The sequence below is a fragment of the Hyperolius riggenbachi genome, chromosome 12 (genome assembly GCF_040937935.1).
Source record: "Hyperolius riggenbachi isolate aHypRig1 chromosome 12, aHypRig1.pri, whole genome shotgun sequence".
Taxonomy (NCBI): domain Eukaryota; kingdom Metazoa; phylum Chordata; class Amphibia; order Anura; family Hyperoliidae; genus Hyperolius; species Hyperolius riggenbachi.
Window position 1 is genome coordinate 148862992 of NC_090657.1, and position 20653 is coordinate 148883644.

General features: G+C 42.9%; 1 protein-coding gene and 1 long non-coding RNA gene across 2 annotated transcripts in view; one reads left to right on the forward strand and one right to left on the reverse strand.

Annotated features, from left to right (window-relative positions):
* Positions 1 to 376: 376 nt before the first annotated feature.
* Positions 377 to 13312, reverse strand: LOC137542217 (uncharacterized). The gene is made up of 2 exons (XR_011025380.1): positions 13148 to 13312; positions 377 to 533 (listed from the first exon to the last, which is right to left on the reverse strand). It is a non-coding gene; the product is annotated as an uncharacterized lncRNA (long non-coding RNA).
* Positions 400 to 20653, forward strand: part of LOC137542216 (protein-glutamine gamma-glutamyltransferase 5-like) — a 66495-nt gene continuing 46241 nt past the window's right edge. Inside the window, exon 1 of the mRNA XM_068263961.1 lies at positions 400 to 571. Coding sequence (XP_068120062.1) covers positions 562 to 571 — 10 coding nt within the window. The 5' untranslated portion in view covers positions 400 to 561. The remainder of the gene's footprint in view (positions 572 to 20653) is intronic.

A 20653-nucleotide genomic window follows, 5' to 3' on the forward strand; every position in this document is an offset into this window, starting at 1 on the left:
GCAGCTTCAAGCACAATCACGATTTAACATTGGAATGCACAGAAAACATTACTCTGGACCAAAGGTAAATGGGATAAATGATGTGGCCAATAAGGAGTTTGAAGAAAGGTTTTTAAATGTAACTGTAGTCCTGCATTAAATGTGTGTGAAGCCATAGGACAAGCTTCACTCATTTAAAGTAAGGAGGTGTTGCTTCTTCTATCATGACAAATCCTATTTTTTTAAACAAAGTAACACATCTGAATCATGCTCAGGCAGACAACACAAAGGAAAGTGCTTCTCCAAGCCTGGATGAAGTCATGTAACCTATTAATTTTTACACACCTACTTTCAAACAAACAGACTTGGCAAAGAAATAACTAAGTAAGCAAACCAGTTGTGATTTCCCAAATGTGAGAAGCAGTGGTGACTCCTGCCGCCCCACCTCGCTTCTACTGTTTTATATTTCACCCAGCAGAGAACAAAGCCGTCAGTGTCATCCTGTCATCTTCCCAGTAGATGTAGTCACACTGCAGAGCAAACCGGGGCAGAGCCTAGGAGGATAAGATAAAAGACAAGGCAATGGCGCAAGGTAAGTGCAGTGCAGTCTCTCCTCAACTCAACAACGAATTCCTATCATTAATCAGATAATATAAACTAGTGGTACCCTACTGTGTGATTGATGTGAGCTTTATTCAAGGTATACAGTCCTTCTGATCACATCTCCAGGCATGTTTTACGTACTCCAGTAACATTGATTTACTAAGCACTCATTGACTCAAGCATGTTTGAAGAAGCCTCACAAAGTGCATATAGAGTTTATCCTGCTGTTTCTCAAGCATTTACTGGGCAAATAGGCAACACTGAGAAATCTACACCAGGCAACACCTGAAAACGATACAGATATGAAAATAGATATTTGAAGCATTAGGTTGCATTTCCTGTTGTCTATTGCATTCCGGATTTAGTATGCTGTGTTTACTTGAATGCCCTTTACAGGTGACACCTTCCAACCACTCTTGTGTACATTGGCACGTGGATATGAATGGAGCTCTCATGAAAGGTGGTTAAAGAGGCACTGTAGTGTCATATAGTAGCATGATACATAGGTATGCGGAATGCTCCTCCCAGAGCAGTCTGGGAGACCAGACATTTTTATCACTGCTTGCAGGATTTTAAAAATCAAACATTCCGCAGAGCTGCACCTGACAGGACTAAAGATGTTGCCACCTGTCATAAATTTCAGAATGTAAATCAGAGTGAGAATAGGTTTTACAAAGGGATAACACTGACTAAATAATCTATAAATGAATATTGCTTGCGAACAAAAAAAAATATAAAATTGTTTTTTTTTTTATACTACAATTCCTCTTTAACTAAACCTCGCCAGACAGTGAAAGGGGATGCCATATCGTGTTCTTCAGATTTTAAGAAATTATTCCCTGCAAGTTACTTCTGTGTCTTAAGCCTCATAAACATTCTAATGCTATGCGGGAGTGGGGTGATGATGCTCCATGCACACTTTAAAGGTGATTTGAATCACGGGGGGGGGGGGGGGGGGTAAGGAAGCTGTTATCTTTATTCCCTTTTTAAAAATACTGCTTGTCCAGCTGATATGCAGATCCCCTCCTCCTCAATAAGTAAGAGAAACCAATAGGAATCTCTTGTTATGTAATGGTTATAGGTTAGGACCTAAGTACCTCTGTTTTAACATATGCACAAACTATAATCTCTATGTAAATGTAAACATTGATATATTAAATTATATAGTAATGACAATGTGTGGGAAATACATCCCTGTAATTCCTTGCATGGCAACAGCTACTTAAAGCAAACCAGTATGAAAAATGGGGTTATTAAGTTAATGCATGTATAGGTACAATACAGACCCGCTGGTTGTTTGTTATGTTTTATGTGGCCTGTAGGTTCCTAAACTATGTTTCTTCCCTTCCCAATCCTATGCTGGACTATGTTCAACATTGGCTTTTTCCAGTATAGGCCCAATGTTGGACATATGTCACAATCAAAACCAGCAATCCTCCAAAAACACAGCACAAGACCAGAGCATTAATATAAACAATACATCATTATTAAACTGTATGACAACATCAAGAGTATACATGGTGGGGGCATATATATAATAATTTATTATAAATATGCCCCCCCCCCCCACGTATACTCTTGATGTTATAATTGTTTTATTTTTATTGTAATAGTATAATATCTGCAGTGGAGTAACCCGGAGGATTCATAAAGTGCTAAGGGCAATAAACAAGTGAACTAGAGAAAGTAAGAAGGAAGGAAATGATCCAGTGCATAGAAGCCCACCACAGTGAGCAGAGGGAGAGGAGTGAAAAACGTTACCCACAACAATTAAGTAGCCATCAAAGTGTCAAGTAAAAAGGAGAGATTCCTACCGGAAAAGAGTATCGCTCCACAGGCCCTCACCAACGCTATCGCGATTCGCCAAATCAGTTTGGCTTCCTCAGAGCAATGTTGGACATAGTCTGACATAGGAAAAATGGATGCTGCTAGGTGGCGCTGTTGCTGGATGAAGCACAGCATAACGTCATCTCATTTAGATCAAAGTCTCGGACTAAATCTGACTCTTTGGTCCTCTTTGATACCATGTTGCACTGTGTAATACTCTTATTACGTTGGTGCTTGCACAATGGGGTGGAGCTACAGCATACAAATAACTGTCGAAAACTGAGAAGAACACTTGCCGTTGTAGGTAGGGTTGTATAATATTTAAAACCTTTTACTACAGAACCCATGCTATTGTAATTTGTGCATAATGCAACTTGATATTGTCTTACTGAAATAATTAAGTCCTCCCCTTATAAAAGTCTCATCTGGATGGCAGCATATGTTGCTCCAAAACCTTTATGTGCCAAGCTACCTATTTGCACTAATGCACCCTTATAGTATCAAAGAGTCCCATGGGTATAGCACTCACCCCTGCTACCCCTGCCATAGTAGGGGGGCCCAGAGGCTATGGGGGCCCCTCATTCTCCCTCTAACCAACTGCAAGTGCAGCCAATTAGTAAAGAAAGCTCCCTCTTCACTTACAAAAACTTTGTGCAGGAGTGTGTGTAATTTTTTTTCCTGCTTCCAGAGGCTGCTTCACAGCAGAACACTCTCTGCTGCCATTCACCTCCTCCCAATCCCGTGGGGCTTGGGGACAAAGGGGGCTATCATTTTTGCAGGGGCCCCTATTAACCACTTGAGGACCCACCCTTTACCCCCCCCCCCCTTAAGGACCAGCGCTGTTTGTTGGGATCTGTGCTGGGTAGGCTCTGCAGCCCCCAGCACAGATCAGCGGGCACGCAGAGCGATCAGATCGCCCCCCTTTTTTCCCCCCTATGGGGATGATGTGCAGGGGGGGGTCTGATCGCTCCGGTCTGCAGGGGGGGTACCTCAAAGCCCCCCTCCGCGGCGAAATTCCCCCCCTCCCTCTCCTACCTGTCATGCCCAGTGATCCGGGCTGCACAGGACGCTATCCGTCCTGTGCAGCCAGTGACAGGACGTCCCCTGTCACATGGCGGCGATCCCCGGCCGCTGATTGGCCGGGGATCGCCGATCTGCCTTACGGCGCTGCTGCGCAGCAGCGCCGTACAATGTAAACAAAGCGGATTATTTCCGCTTGTGTTTACATTTAGCCTGCGAGCCGCCATCGGCGGCCCGCAGGCTATTCACGGAGCCCCCCGCCGTGAATTGACAGGAAGCAGCAGCTCGCGCGAGCGGCTGCTTCCTAATTAATTAGCTTGCAGCCGGCGACGCAGAACTGCGTCGCTGGTCCTGCAGCTGCCACTTTGCCGACGCACGGTATAAGCGTGCGGTCGGCAAGTGGTTAAGTCTAGTTAAGCCCCTGTCAAGGACTATGCACTCATTAAAAGCCAAGGTGGCTTCTCCTCTTTAGCTCACAACATGGGGCACACATACAAATATTCATTTATTAGACCACAGGACAGTTTCTCATTTTAAGTTAACTCACCTTAATAAAGCTAGGGCCCACACAAGATGGATTTTTTTCTGGATCGTATTTATATCTGATTACTTCTGGGGGCGGTCAAGTTTTAATGTAATGCATTGACTAATGGTTTTCACATAAAATGTTTTTAGAAGTGATCTCCTTCATAGAATGGTATTTTTTTGTTTTTGTTTTCAATGCTAAGAGCTCAAATGTCATGGCATCCAACACTGGCTTTTAGCCTCGTCTCTACCACACAGAATTTTTTTTATAGATTCTCTTATATAGTTTCATTATATTATGTACAGAATTTACAAAATTGTGAAATTATTCACATTTTTTCCCTTTTTACTCATGCAGTGTTTCACAAAGTGGTGTACCCTTCCTCATGTTTACTGCTGAGAGATTTGGCCACTTAGGCCTTATGCCTCTTTTAAACCCAGTAATTTTTATTGGCCTTGTTAATCACCTATTGTTCATTAGCCTAATTAGTTGTGAGAGATTGCACCAGGTGTTCTATAGCATTACACAACTTTCTTTCACAATCTTTTATTGCCTGTGTCGCAACTTTTTTTTTTTTTTTTATGTATTGCTTGCAAATTGGAAGTTAGCATATATGTTTTATTAAATAATACTGTTTCTCGGTTTTACCATCTGATGTGTTTTCCTTTGTAATAATTACAATTAAACAGAGGGTTTAAGTAATTTGTAAATAATTGCAATCTGTATTTAATGTCTGTCATTGTGGTTTCCCACCAGTTATGCAATCTGTGTGCATATGAAGCTTGTACAAAGCCTTGATTGCACAAGCACTTGAATATCACCACAGTATCTCTCGCTCCTTCCTGCAAGGAAGGACAGCCCAGGAAGGAAACAGGCATGCTGAGATGACTGCCTAAAAAGAACCTGGTGAAAGTCAGATAAAATGTATGCATCCTATTCAGACGCTTTCTCTGAAATGTCCCATCTAAACTACCAAAGTGCTACCTAATGAAGGTTAACAAAGCCTGAAGAGGAATTTTAGCAAAAGGAAATTTTTTTTTGCAAAGTGAGAAGTTAAAAAATAGGGTACTTACGTATTATCCCGTCTAGCAGGACGGGCTCGGCAGTTAAACAGGCTGGAAAAGTGTGCATTGTGTTTCTTGAGCAGCTGTTTCACCACAGATCAGCTGCTCAGTTCCGCACCTACCTATACCCGGCTGGGCTTTAGGCAGCCAGGATGATACAGACTAATTACATCTGTGCTCTGCCTCTGCATCACCATACTCCCGGTGGGGTACCAGCACACACCTGTCCCCCCCGCATCAGCAAGCACTCACCCATCTCCCACCACCATGTATTTGATTGCCTGCATGTCACAGACGAGACACTGCAGGGCTGCGCGGGAGAATGGACCGAACCAGCAGCTAAAGAGCCGAAACCTGCTGGAGAGACGAGAGCTGGCAGCCGAGTGCTGCGGGAAAAAGCCAAGAGCTGTGACTTCTGGACAGGTGCAGACAGGGAGCTGAAACCTGCTGGAGAGACGAGAGCTGGCAGCCGAGTGCTGCGGGAAAAAGCCAAGAGCTGTGACTTCTGGACAGGTGCAGACAGGGAGCCGAAACCAGCCGGACAGATGAGAGCTGGCAACCGAACGCTGACAGAAGAAGCCAAGTGCTGTGACTTCGGAACTGGCCACAACACTGCGCAGTGAGGAAAGCTGTGCGGAACACAGCAGCTGATCTGTGGCAAATCAGCTTGTAACGTGCAGTGCATGCAGAATTGCACTGAATGCAGAATGTCACTGTTGTGGAAATACTGAACACCAAACCTTGGGATAAAGGTGAAATAAAGTAAAGGTTTATTTACAAAAGTGCAGGATATGTACAGGTGAAAATGCAAATGAGCATGAACATACATACAAGCGTATTCAAGCGATTGTACAAAATAACAATATGACTGCAAACAACTGGCAATGTGATTGCAGGCGAATGCAGGCAATATCATCAACAGGGAAGTCAAGCAAACAGTAATCAGGAAAACGTACAAACAGGTACAGGTAACAGGAATCGAGAATCAGGTAACAAGTATCAAGGTAACAGGAGCAGTGACCAGAACACAGGCTCTTGGGCTATCCATATCAATGAACTAGCAAAGGAGTTCTGTTGGAGCTGGACTTATATACTCTTAGGATGGTCATGTGACCTCTTTCAAGGCTGCAGAGACACAGTTCTTGAATACAGAGACCTCTGCTGGTGGGCAGAGGGAACTTCAGGAAGATTGCAAAAATGTTCTCGCTGAGAGATCTGCTAGTGAACAGAGGAAGTCCATGTGAAAGTTCACAAATGTCATCAGCAGGAACAGATCGCGACACAGCTGCTCAAGAAACACAGTGCACATTTTTCCAGCCTGTCTAACTGCCAAGCCATTCTGCTAGACGGGATAATACGTAAGTACGAAAAATAGAAGAAAGATCAAGAAATGATCGATATTCGCCATGTAATTTGTTCATATTGCTTAATGCACAATCAGCCTGCACATAATCATCTTTACTACTGGCAGACATGAAAAAAACCAGACAGCACTAACTGCCATTATCTATAACTAGAGTGGGGCCGAACCTCCGATTTTAGGTTCGCGAACCGGGTTCGCGAACTTCCGCGCAAGGTTCGGTTTGCGTAAAAGTTCGCGAACCGTAATAGACTTCAATGGGGATGCGAACTTTAAAAAAAAAATTATGCTGGCCACAAAAGTGATGGAAAAGATGTTTCAAGGGGTCTAACACCTGGACCCCCAGGTGGAGTGGGATACATGCCAAAAGTCCTGGGGAAAAATCTGGATTTGACGCAAAGCAGCGTTTTAAGGGCAGAAATCACATTGAATGCTAAATTGCAGGCCTAAAGTGCTTTAAAACATCTTGCATGTGTATACATCAATCAGGTAGTGTAATTAGAGTACTGCTTCACACTGACACACCAAACTCACCGTGTAACGCACCGCAAACAGCTGTTTGTGTAGTGGCGGGTTCACTGAACAGAACAGGTGTACAGTGGCGGGTTCACTGAACAGAACAGGTATGCAGTGGTGGGTTCACTGAACAGGAATACAGTAGCGGGTTCACTGAACAGAACAGGTATGCAGTGGCGGGTTCACTGAACAGAACAGGTATGCAGTGGCGGGTTCACTGGACAGAACAGGTATACAGTGGCGGGTTCACTGAACAGAACAGGTATACAGTGGCGGGTTCACTGAACACAACAGGTATGCAGTGGCGGGTTCACTGAACACAACAGGTATGCAGTGGCGGGTTCACTGAACACAACAGGTATGCAGTGGCGGGTTCACTGAACACAACAGGTATGCAGTGGCGGGTTCACAGAACAGGTATACAGTGGCGGGTTCACTGAACAGAACAGGTATACAGTGGCGGGTTCACTGAACACAACAGGTATGCAGTGGCGGGTTCACTGAACACAACAGGTATGCAGTGGCGGGTTCACTGAACAGAACAGGTATGCAGTGGTGGGTTCACTGAACAGGAATACAGTGGCGGGTTCACTGAACAGAACAGGTATGCAGTGGCGGGTTCACTGAACAGAACAGGTATGCAGTGGCGGGTTCACTGAACAGAACAGGTATACAGTGGCAGGTTCACTGAACAGAACAGGTATGCAGTGGCGGGTTCACTAAACAGTACAGGTATGCAGTGGCAGGTTCACTGAACAGGTATGCAGTGGTGGGTTCACTGAACAGGTATGCAGTGGTGGGTTCACTGAACAGGTATGCAGTGGTGGGTTCACTGAACAGGTATGCAGTGGTGGGTTCACAGTACAGGTATGCAGTGGTGGGTTCACAGAACAGGTATGCAGTGGCAGGTTCACTGAACAGGTATGCAGGTATCCAGTGGGCTCACTGAACAGAACAGGTATGGTGGGCTCACTGAACAGAACAGGTATGCAGCCAGGAACAAGCTAAGCCTAACTAATCTTTCCCTATGAGAGACAGTCTGCAGCAGCTCGCCCTACTCTCACTAACGCAGGCACACGAGTGAGCTTAATGGGCGCCGCTGCCTGCCTTTTATTAGGGGGTGAGTGGCTCCAGGGGCTAGTGTAGCCTAATTGGCTACACTGGGCCTGCTGACTGTGATGTAGAGGGTCAAAGTTGACCCTCATGGTGCATTATGGGGCGAACCGAACTTCCGCAAAACTTCGCCTGCGGGACGCGAACGCGAACCACTGAAGTTCGCATGGAACCGTTCGCAGGCGAACCGTTCGGCCCAACTCTATCTATAACCACAACACCTAACAATGCGATAGCCTAAAAGATTGATTTTTTTAGATATACATATGCACCAAGGGAGATACTGGTCGCTTGGCAGTTGGAAACAGCTGTTAATTCTCAGGAACTATTTCCTGAGATCACACTGTGGTTTCACCACAATATCAGCCACATATAACCCCCCAATAATCTATTGAGAAAAGGTAAATATTTTGCATGGGTAAAGAGGTATCGGCTACCAATTGTGATGAAGTTCAATCCTTGGTTACATAGTTACAGTTATTTTGGTTGAAAAAAGACATACGTCCATCGAGTTCAACCAGAGAACAAAGTACAACTCCAGCCTGCTCCCTCACATATCCCTGTTGATCCAGAGGAAGGTGAAAAACCCTTAGAAGGCATGGTCCAATTAGCCCCAAAAGGGAAAAAATTCCTTCCCGACTCCAGATGGCAATCAGATAAAATCCCTGGATCAACATCATTAGGCATTACCTAGTAATTGTAGCTATGGATGTCTTTCAACGCAAGGAAAGCATCTAAGCCCCCTTTAAATGCAGGTATAGAGTTTGCCATAACTACTTCCTGTGGCAATGCATTCCACATCTTAATCACTCTTACTGTAAAGAGCCCTTTCCTAAATAAATGGCTAAAACGTTCCTCTTAAAACCAGTAGTCAGAGAAGGCAATCTGGTTTCTACCTAGGCTGCACAGACAGGACAGCCTTGCTTCAATGACACAACTCTGTACCATAATACAGGATCTTCTCAAAAAATTAGCATATTGTGATAAAGTTCACTATTTTCTGTAATGTACTGATAAACATTAGACTTTCATATATTTTAGATTCAAATACACATAACTGAAGTAGTTCAAGCCTTTTATTGTTTTAATATTGATGATTTTGGCATACAGCTCATGAAAACCCAAATTTCCTATCTCAAAAAATTAGCATATTTCATCCGACCAATAAAAGAAAAGTGTTTTTAAAACAAAAAAAGTCAACCTTCAAATAATTATGTTCAGTTATGCACTCAATACTTGGTTGGGAATCCTTTTGCAGAAATGACTGCTTCAATGCGGCGTGGCATGGAGGCAATCAGCCTGTGGCACTGCTCAGGTGTTATGGAGGCCCAGGATGCTTCGATAGCGGCCTTAAGCTCATCCAGAGTGTTAGGTCTTGCGTCTCTCAACTGTCTCTTCACAATATCCCACAGAGTCTCTATGGGGTTCAGGTCAGAAGAGTTGGCAGGCCAATTGAGCACGGTAATACCATGGTCAGTAAACCATTTACCAGTGCTTTTGGCACTGTGAGCAGGTGCCAAGTCGTGCTGAAAAATGAAATCTTCATCTCCATAAAGCTTTTCAGCAGATGGAAGCATGAACCCACTTTTGAACCAGAAACAGCCGCAGAAGTGCCTGACCTGGGCTACAGAGAAGCAGCACTGGACTGTTGCTCAGTGGTCCAAAGTACTTTTTTCGGATGAAAGCAACTTTTACATGTCATTCGGAAATCAAGGTGCCGGAGTCTGGAGGAAGACTGGGGAGAGGGAAATGCCAAAATGCCTGAAGTCCAGTGTCAAGTACCCGCAGTCAGTGATGGTCTGGGGTGCCATGTCAGCTGCTGGTGTTGGTCCACTGTGTTTTATCAAGGGCAGGGTCAATGCAGCTAGCTATCAGGAGATTTTGGAGCACTTCATGCTTCCATCTGCTGAAAAGCTTTATGGAGATGAAGATTTTATTTTTCAGCACGACCTGGCACCTGCTCACAGTGCCAAACCACTGGTAAATGGTCTACTGACCATGTTATTACTGTGCTCAATTGGCCTGCCAACTCTCCTGACCTGAACCCCATAGAGAATGTGTGGGATATTGTGAAGAGAAAGTTGAGAGACGCAAGACCCAACACTCTGGATGAGCTTAAGGCCACTATCGAATCATCCTGGGCCTCCATAACACCTGAGCAATGCCACAGGCTGATTGCTTGAATTACTTCAGTTGCTTGTATTTGAATCTAAAATATATGAAAGTCTAATGTTTATCAGTACATTACAGAAAATAATTAACTTTATCACAATATGCTAATTTTTTGAGAAGATCCTGTACATAAAGATTTTTCTCCAATTACAGGTTAAATGATTCCAATGGCTTAAGCATTACTAGATGGATACTGGCTGGATCTTTTTACTGCAGCTTCGGTTCTCATAAGGTCTATACTAATCTGATTCAACCTGGTGGAAAGTCACCCTCACTCTAGAGTTCCACCAGTAAATACTAAATACTTTGTCCCAAGATTCAAACAGAAAACACAGGACAGCAAGCCTCACTTGGTAAAGATATTTAAAAAGGAATTTATTTCAGGTGCATAACCATAATTCAAAAAGTGATAACTCATCAATACAATTAAAAGCACAGTTTGAGCTGGTCGCGTTCATACATATGCCACTGTACACCAAGCCATACATACACGGCTGTTTTTTCTTTCAGCCTGTTCATGTGCCAAACAGCTCTGGTTGCATTAAACTGATAGCATACTGCCCTTTGACTTAAACCCATTAAAGCCTAGTGGGATAGGAAGCCCTATTGAGTGAAACATGTAGGTGAGCAAAGCTATGGCAGGAAGCGTGCTGTGCCACCAATACCTCATGCTGATCTCTGCCAGGTGCTCTATCTAGCTTCTGGGTTGATCGCGAGGAACCCAACTAAGTCACTGGTGTCTGTTATCATGGCTGTGGAGACCAACAGAAAACTATGAGTACCTGTATACCCCATAGACTTTCATTGGTGTAAATACAGGGTTATGCAACGTCCCAGTGTGAAAGGGGCCTGAAAGACAGCTTCAGGGCTCAAACCCACCAGCAGCCTTTTGTAAGCGCTAGTGATTTGAAAAAGCTCTTGCAAATGCAATACTATAGGGGATTTTTATAAAATCACATCACTCAAGTGGGATCACACTCATAGCATTACATAAGGAAGAGCTTTTCAAATCATAACAGCTTAGTAATGTACTGCTAGTGGGTTCCAGCCCTTAGATAATGTTTTACTGCGGGGAAGTTCAAAGGGTCATTAGCTCTGCTGTTTCACAGTTTAAAATACAGAGTGTAGTTTGTAAACTGCAAATATGACAGAATGATGCAATGTTATAAAAGCTATATGATTGAAAATAAAAATGAGACTATTTTCTATGCTACAAATTTTCCATTAGTTATCCGTACAATTCACTATACTAAAAGTTTGGGGTTTTTTTCACTTCAGTGTCACTTTAATAGGATTGTTTACATGCTCAAATGACATGTGTCCTTTAAAGTGGACCTGAACTCTTGCACAGGATAAAAAGAAAACATGGAGAAATGCACCATGTATGCATTTACAGAGTTTAGCCTCTCCAATAACCCCTCATCTGTGTCCAATCACAAGTTGTCTCTCTCCTGTGTCACATGACTGCCATGGCAGGTAAGCTCATTTGAAAGCACAGGCAGTTAACAATATGTCTGCTTCCAAGAATCAGGAAGTAGAAATGCAGCTGATTTATTGTAGGATTTGTTTTAGCTGTAACAAAGAAATGTTCTTTTGTTGTTGTTGTTTAAAGGTTATTATGCTGTGGCGTATCTTTTAGAGCAAAGAACATGTTCTGAGTTCAGGTCTGCTTTAAGTGAAGCTCTACACTGTACACAAATTTTAAGATTTCCCAGAACATTGGAACTAATTGATGTTTTGCTTAAAATTCCATACAAGCCTACATGTATGTCAGTCATAGACACTTTACTCCAGACAAATGACTCAGCCAGGATTATGGGAAATCTCAGATAGAAGTTAGTGTCAAGAATCAGTGTTTGGTTTCATTACGTACTGACTTATTTTGCAATGTACAATGCTGTGGTAGTGGTATTACCCGTCCAATCCAGTGCCAAGAGCAAAAGACCAACATGTACCCACAGTCACAATACTCATTTATTAAGGTGAAATTGCACAATTGTTTCATTAAGTATTAACATTATCAATAACATTATAGGAAGTACTTTTCACATGACTTTCAATTTCTTAGTGGGTATTATGATGACCATACTTCACACAGGGATTAGTCGATTTTCCTTATTAGGCAATAAAATCTAGAACTGTACCTTAAAGTTAAACCGAGGTGAAATTAAACTGATGAAATAAACAATTGTATTTATCCTTCTACTCCTAGAATGACATTTTTTATAGATATGTCATGGTTTTATTTTTTATTTAAACATTTACAAAGTAGATTGAATGTTTTGTTGTCTCTGCTCAATGGCAGTCTATTTAGTGTCCCAGAGTTAAAGAGAAACTCTGACCAAGAATTGAACTTTATCCCAATCAGTAGCTGATACCCCCTTTTACATGAGAAATCTATTCCTTTTCACAAACAGACCATCAGGGGGCGCTGTATGACTGCTATTGTGCTGAAACCCCTCCCACAAGAAAAGCACATACTCCTGGCAGTTCCCTGTCTGTGAACCTTGCTGCATTGTGGGAAATTATTGCATTGTGGGACACTATTGTGGAGACTGGCTAGATGGTTGTGTACTGATTGTCTTCCAATTATAGCAATGAAATGATAATTATATGTCTGGCATTCATTTTCCCACACGGGTGCTAAGCCTTATGCCCGGAGTCCATATGCTTCTACTACAATGTGCCATTGTTCTTAAAACCATATAGCTGTAATTAGATGCAATTGGACACTGCAATTTGTTTCATTGCTCTGTTGTGCAGTATTTTTTATAGCCTGCAGGGGTCACAATTACCTCTGCTGTTTAAGTGTGGTGCCATGTTGGCTGGGAATGGATGAAGAACAGCGTTTTAACATGTGCTTGGAATAAAGGGTATATCAGTTGCTCCCTTAAAGCAGTATGATTAGCCATACTATGCCAGGGGAAAAAAAACATATATAAGTAGATAAATACTTGATCTACTTACATAACACATGTATTGTACTGTCCACGTTTTGATTGCAGTGAATGTTATAAAGTAAATGAAGAGAATTCTGCTCCTGGTGGGGGCCATGTCTTTTGCCCACAGTTTAGGCTACATCCTGATGTCATTTCTGCCCTCTACTTTTTTTCTTTACTCCTCCAATTGCTGAGTCACCTGTAAACACAAGTGAGCAGAGGATCATGTTTAAGTTAGGCAGCTAGGCAGGGAAATAAAGGGAAGAGGAGGAATATATTACAGATAAAAAGACCCCCCAGCATGCAACTCAATGACAATGGCTATTAAAGGGACAGTGCTCCTAAGGTATGTGATAACTCATAACAGCAGAAAACGTTTTGAAAGTTTTAAATGCAGGATTAGCATCTTTATCACTTAATACACTCAGACCAGTTGCTGTTGAAATTTGATTTTTATGGTGACAATCCCGCTTTAAATAGGAATTTGTAGTAAGAGGAATGTGGAAGATACCACTACTGCCGTGAGAGGACTGTGGTGGCTGCCATCTTCATTCCCTTGTACACAACACCAGTTGCCTGGCTGTCAAGATGAACTTTTGGCTTTAGTTGTTTTTTGAGTCACACACCTGCAACAAGCATGCAGCCAACAGAGTCAGACCAGAGTCAAAGCATCTAACTGCATGCTCATTCTGGGCCAGTGACTTATAGTATTAGAGGCAGAGCATCAGCACAGAAGTCGGGCAACTAGCATTGTTAATTACAGAATAAAGATGGCAGCTTTCGTATTTCTCTTACTTCAGGTTCCCTTGAAAGGTCAACTCTCGCAATGATTTTCTTTTTACATCTTTTCCACTTAATAGGAAGAAGGAGCCCACCCCTTATATCCATCTACAGGTGATGGTCCTATTTAGGTCATGGTTACAAAAACTGGTTAAATGAATCACCTCCATCTACAGGTTAATCAGTTTTAAGGGCTACATAAACTCTGAGTGAACCACAATATTCCACCATGACATCCTGTGTCTGAACATCTTCCCCTTACCTTTAGAACAATGAGATGGATGCGGAGTGTCTATGTGCCCTCTCACAATGTATAGGTGCAACAGTGAGATAATCACGGTGATGTAATTGTGTTTTGAGGCGATTTTGTCTTTTTCGCTGTGAGGAGTTGGTGGTACTAGTCAGGGAGGTGTATGTTTTTTCTATCTCAACAGGTTGCTAGGAGTCGCTAACTTCTGCCAGGTACCTGCTAGTACCTGCTATGAAGTAACTCCTTTGACTGATTGATGAGCCAGGATTGCTCAGTTGGCTGACCTATGGTGTCAGAGGACATAAATAAAGTTGAAGAGAAATCGAGAGCCCAATATGGTGTAGTACGTCAAAACTGATTGAATAAATGAAACAGTGAGATGGTAATACTCACAAACATGGGTTACCGCCTAGGTAACCACTCATTAGGCAGGTTAGGAGATTAGACCTGTCCTCACTCGGGATTAAGAAGTCGCTCTCTGTACATAGGAAGAAAGGGAGTAGGTCACCCCTCCACCTCGGGTGGACTCAAATATACTGGTAGGTGAACAGAGGCGCCAGAAGGATAAAAGTACATAACATTTTTAAAAAATTGCTGGGAGGAAGTGGTGGACTTGCCTCCGTTAAAGCAGACACAAAGGACTGTAAGAACAGAGGCACTCTGCTTGCTATAACTGAATTGCTGTTGTTTATCCCCTGCTTATTGCCTGAAGAAGTGGGCTGTGCCCGTGAAACGCGTTGCATCCTTGGGGTATTTTCAATAAATGTGTATATTTATATAATTACAGTCCTTTGTGTCTGCTTTAACGGAGGCAAGTCCACCACTTCCTCCCAGCAATTTTTTAAAAATGTTATGTACTTTTATCCTTCTGGCGCCTCTGTTCACCTACCAGTATATTAGAGGCCATAAATAGGACTCGTGGTCACATGATGCTTCATTCTCTGAGGAGACGGCTAACAATTAAAAGCTGATTGTATCTCATTATCCTCAAGGAATATGGCTGATCTTTGGAGGCTGTTTGCAAGCAGGAGCTCAAGGAGGTGATGAATAGGTTCAGGAGCTTCTGAACCACTTATCTAGTTCTTTGCCAGTGCTTCCTTCATCTGCAGTTCACTCCAAGAAGAATAAGCAGAATTGAGTGGTGCCCAGATTGATCTGCAGGTAGCTGCCAGCTCTGGTATGCTTCCCCCTCCACTTTCATCTGGTTCCTCTCTGCAAAGACACGGTGATCCTTTGCCCAGTGACCACTCGTGTCTGCCTAGCAGTGGGGGGAGGCCCAGCTCCAGTCACTGCTAGGCTAGACCAGCATTCACCTGCTCCCGGACTCACAAGTGGCCATACTCCCTGTCACAGTAGTCCACCAGAAGCGGCTATTAGATCCGGGATAGTGGAAACATGTTACAGGGCGGCCCCAGTTTAAATTGTATCCTCTTTGGGATATGTCTGGTAACATTAAGGAATACATTTGGAAGGGAGAATTCTTAGATATCCTCTCACTACTCCCTCATTACTAAGATTTTAGTAACAAAGAAAGAGGGAGATGAGGATAGGCACAGGCCTGTGTCAAGATCCTTCCAGAATTGGTTGCAGGCTTTAAAGGGAACCAGAGATGAACGTTTCACACAAAATAAACATATCAGTTGATAGCTTGTAAAGAATAAATGCTCTACCTGATAATTTTGCCGCTCTGGTGGCCTTTTTTAGTGTTTTTTTATCCATTATTGCTCCAGGAAAAATCAAATATGGCCGCCAGCTCATATCCCTTTTCCTTCCGGGTTATATGAGTTGTTCTGGATGTGCTGTCTAGGCTATATGAGACTAGGCTGCTATCTAGGCTATATGAGAAAGGCTCATCTGTGTGCTTTCATTTTGGTATGATGTACTGCCTGTAGGAAGTGTCTCTCATAGGAATGAAACTGCAGTGATCAGTATCTATGCAGACAGAGCACACAGGGATCATATTACAGCCACAGAGCTTCTCTCTCAGCAGAGCAGCCCCTCCCAGTCATCACAGCTCTCAGTATGCAAAGCAGGAAATCTAAGCCAGGAGAGGGGAAGGCTTGGGCTTGAAAACACTTCACAGAAGAGTGACTCAGCTATAATGATTCCAGGTCAAACCTCGACTGAATAGTCGGTGGATTCTTATCACAGCTGCTAATAGACTAATTAAGCAGATAACAATGAAACTAAAAGCAGGGTAGGTGTTTACTGTCATGTTCCCACTGATAAATGTAATAAAATACATGAGGGTGCTTCGTCTCTGGTTCTCTTTAAGCATCTTTTCGGGTGTTATGTATGAGAAACCGGTGGATTTGTGCTTTGGTCTCTTCCAGCACCTGAAAATCATGCATGAAGCCTATAGGCAATTTGGCGGTTTTTCATAGTATCAGTATGATTAATGTTTTCATCAAAAAATGTCTGTTTATCCATTGCTAAAATGGGGTGTAAAGGATGTTGGCCTTTGGGTTTCGCTGATGATTCCACACAGGCTGTCGACGCCAAGACTTTCTATCCAGAGCACTTCCTCAACTTCTGTACTACACAAAGGAGTTTGCTTTGCATTCAATGATTCGCAATGCAAATTTTCCAACTGTAAATACAAGCATGAGTGCTCTTTCTGTGGCGGCATGCAGCCCATTTCACGTTGTCAAGAAAATTCAGTCCGCTCAACTTGAGAAGGAATACTTTCTCAAAAGCCATCACTCCGGTGAACCTCACAGGCCTGCTAGCTTGGTTAAAGGTATGTCCAAATCAATCGATGCAGCAGTTTCCACATAAAGTGGATCTGAGATAAACTTTTACTCATTGCATAATTGTGTTCCTTTCATATGAGTTTATGGGGCATTCTTCAAGCCAAATACTTTTTTTGTTTTGTTTTAATACTCTAATTCCCTATAAACTAAACAAGCCTCGCCCACAGCTCCTTTTGTGCCTTGGCACTGTAGCAAGGGCTTATGGGAGCTCAGTCTGGGCAGGAGGAGGAGGAGGTTACTAGCCATTGATTTCAGAGGCAGAGGGGAGGAGGGAGGAGGAGAGGGGACTGAATTTACACACAGGCAAGCTGATAGCATCTCCACCCCTCAGCCTGTGACAATGTGACAAACAGAACATGGCTGCTCTCATTGTATCACAGGAATAAATAATTATAAACTTGTGAAGGTGTTTGAGGCTAGATATGCTGTGTAAACTAAACTTTAGATAAGATATATAGACAAGTTACTTGTTATAGTTAGTTTTTCATCTTGCATCCGCTTTAAGTGCTTTACCGAGGGTTTTTTCATCCCCTCTTTTGAAGGTTCAGGCTGCACGTTAGTTAATAATTTCAAATCTGTGAATCGCTTCCCTGACATTGTTAGAAAAAAAAATTGCTAAAGAAATTTCGTTAGGTAGGGTAGAGGGTCCCTTCCCTCATCCGCGCAGGAGAAAACAGTTCTTCCCTGTAGTCATCTTACCTTTTTAGGAATTGAAATTGACAATGATGAAATGTCTTTTGGTTACTGGCCGACAAAGTCTTTAAAATTAGGTGACGGTGAGGGAAGTCCAGTATCTCTTGGGTTTATTGGCCTTTGCTACAAGGGTCATGCCAACGGGGAGGGTTTACCGTTATCAATTTCTAATCTTAAAAACCCTGATTGGCATGTTCATCTAGGCCTGGAAGTGAAGTAAGATTTGAAAGTCTGGTTAAAATTCCTGGTGTTGTTTAACAATAACATTTTCTGGCAGGAAGATTTTTTGCTTAGATACCGATTTACATTTGATAACGGACACTGCGGGCTCAGTTGGTTATGGAGCACTGTTTGGGATCCAATGGAGTGCAGATGTGTGGCCAGTTGATTGAGTGTCTAACGGTGTTTCGAAAAGTATAGTTTTTTTGTTAACTTTTTTCCGTCATGGTGGCTGTAGTCATTTGGGGCCCGCAGTTCGCTAACAGGAGGATACTATTACAAACATACAATAAGGGAATTGTCTTCGCGGTCAACTGACTTTCTGCCAGATCTCCGTTGGTTTTGAAGCCACTTTGTTTTTTAGTGCTGCATTGCCTTAAATATAACATCTGGTTGAAGGCAAAACATTAATGTGTTAGCTGATCATTAGTCCCGACAAAATTTGAACGAATTCCAGGAATTAATGCCAGAAGCAGAAGCCGTGGGAATCCCTTGCCCGGAATTTTTAGGGAAATTGTTTGAACGACTGTCACGACTTTATTAGAACCTCCGTGGTCCCTGCCACTTGGGAGGCGTATGTAACAGCAAGGCAAAGGTGGAGTTGTTTCACCAAGTGGTTAAACGTGTCCCCATTGAAAGACTTGCCAGAGTTAGTGCTGTACTTTACTTGCTCCAAGTTATCTGAAGGGTCTACTTATAGTTCATTACATAAGGAATTGGCTGGAATTTCCTGTTTTCGAAAGCTGTATAGAGCTCCTTTGTGTAGTGCTTATTTTATAACAGATCATCACCGGTTTGTGGGGATGGTTGGCCATAGCTTTGTGTACTCGGCACAGCACAGAGCTCGAGTTCGTCCATACTCTGTCAATTTCTCCTTAGACAGGTCACAATTTCACATTTATTGGAAGGGCATTAGAGGTTTGAAGTGGGATGATTTATGAGAGTTGGTACTCTTTTTGTAAGATAATTGGCCTAGTCCTGATATTATGGTTGTTCACCTTGGGGGTAGCAAGATTGGCAGGTTCAGTAGTCTGAACCAAATCCATTGCATGAAGGCAGATTTTGTTTGTATCTCTGAATTGTGCCCGCTTTGTAAAATAGTTTTTTCAGAGATAATTCTGAGAGAAATAAGGGAAGCCTCGAAAATAATTTTATAATGAAGATTAAATCCTGGGTTAATAGGTGCATGTCTAAATTTTTGATCAGCAGCATTGGTGTGTTTTCTTACCGGCATAGAGAATTGGAAGGCTTCATGCCTGGTCTATACCGAAGGGATAATGTGCACCTATCAGACATTGGTCTGGATAGCTTCAACAACAATCTTCAGGAAGCGATAAAAATTGCCGCGGGTGTGGATGGAACAGACCGTCAGAGGCCTGTTGTGTGGTGGTGACACCCGCTTGTCAGTGGGTGGGAATCAGGTGTTTTGAGACTGTTGCTCTGGCCTAGAGGGCTGAGCAAGAGTTGAAATTTATAGTTAGTTTTGAAGAAACTGGTTGAATTTTGGAGATAAGTTTTAAAGTGAGTTAAAGTTGAAGTTATTGGGTTTTATGATCCCACTGTTGTTGTATTGATATTATTAATTTATTAAACCCTAATAAAGGGCTGTGGCCATTTTTTGTCCAAACTATTGTGGTGTCTTTCATTTAGGTTAAGTAATTAGCTTTTGCCCTACAGGTGGTAAATACATGAGTTATAACGAACAGTGCAGCACCCTGTATAGGTGCCACAGTGAGATAACGCAGGCACCTCATGGTGATGCCATTGTGAGTGTTTTCATGAGGTGATTTTGTCTTGTTCTCTGTGAGGAGTTAGTGGTGTTGGTGGTGGGGGATGTATCTTTTTTCTATCGCAACAGGTTACTAGGAGTCGGCTAATTTCTGCCTGGTACCTGCTAGGTGAGAAGGCTATAGAGGAACTACTCTGACTGATCAGGGGGCCAGGATCAGTCAGTTGGCTGACTTATGGTATCAAAGATCAGAGGCAATAAATAGGACTGGTGGTTACATGAAGCTTCATTCTTTGAGGAGACAGCTATCAGTCAAAAGCTGATTGTATCCCACTTTCCCCACCCTATCTCCCCTATTTACTACACTTTTGTAAATTTTTTGTTGCTAGCACCTTTATGCGGGGGCAACATCAGTGGGTGGGAATCAGGTGTTTTGGGACTGTTGCTTAACTTTTGCCTTACAGGTGGTATATGGGTATTAACACATGAGATAACTCAGCGTAGTGGTTAGCACTCTTTCCTTGCAGCGCTGGGTCCCCTGTTCGAATCCCAGCCAGGGCACTATCTGCATGGCGTTTGTATGTTCTCCCCGTGTCTGTGTGGGTTTCCTCCGGGCATTATGGTTTCCTCTCACATCCCAAAAACGTACAGATAACTTAATTGGCTTCACCCTGAATTGGCCCTACACTTCGATACATACACTACATGATACATACATAGACATATGACTATGGTAGGGACTAGATTGTGAACCCCTCTGAGGGACAGTTAGTGACAAGACAATATACTATGTACAGTGCTGCGTAATATGTCGGTGCTACATAAATACTTAAATAAATAAATAATTAACAGTGCAGCAATGGCTTCACATTCAACAAACATTCTTGCTGCAAGGCCCCAGCCATTTTCCCTCATGTCATGTAACCATGTCCCACCCACTGGCTAGAACTAGAGGAGGTGGTTAATGGCTGTAACCCCCCACCTCCACCTGTTATTTGCGACTATAACGGCCCAACAGAGGGTAATTTGTGCTCTGGTGGCAACTGATAAATGTCGGACTTAGGTGCCACAAATATGTGTGGATGGCAATTGTAGTTGCAAAGGTGGTGG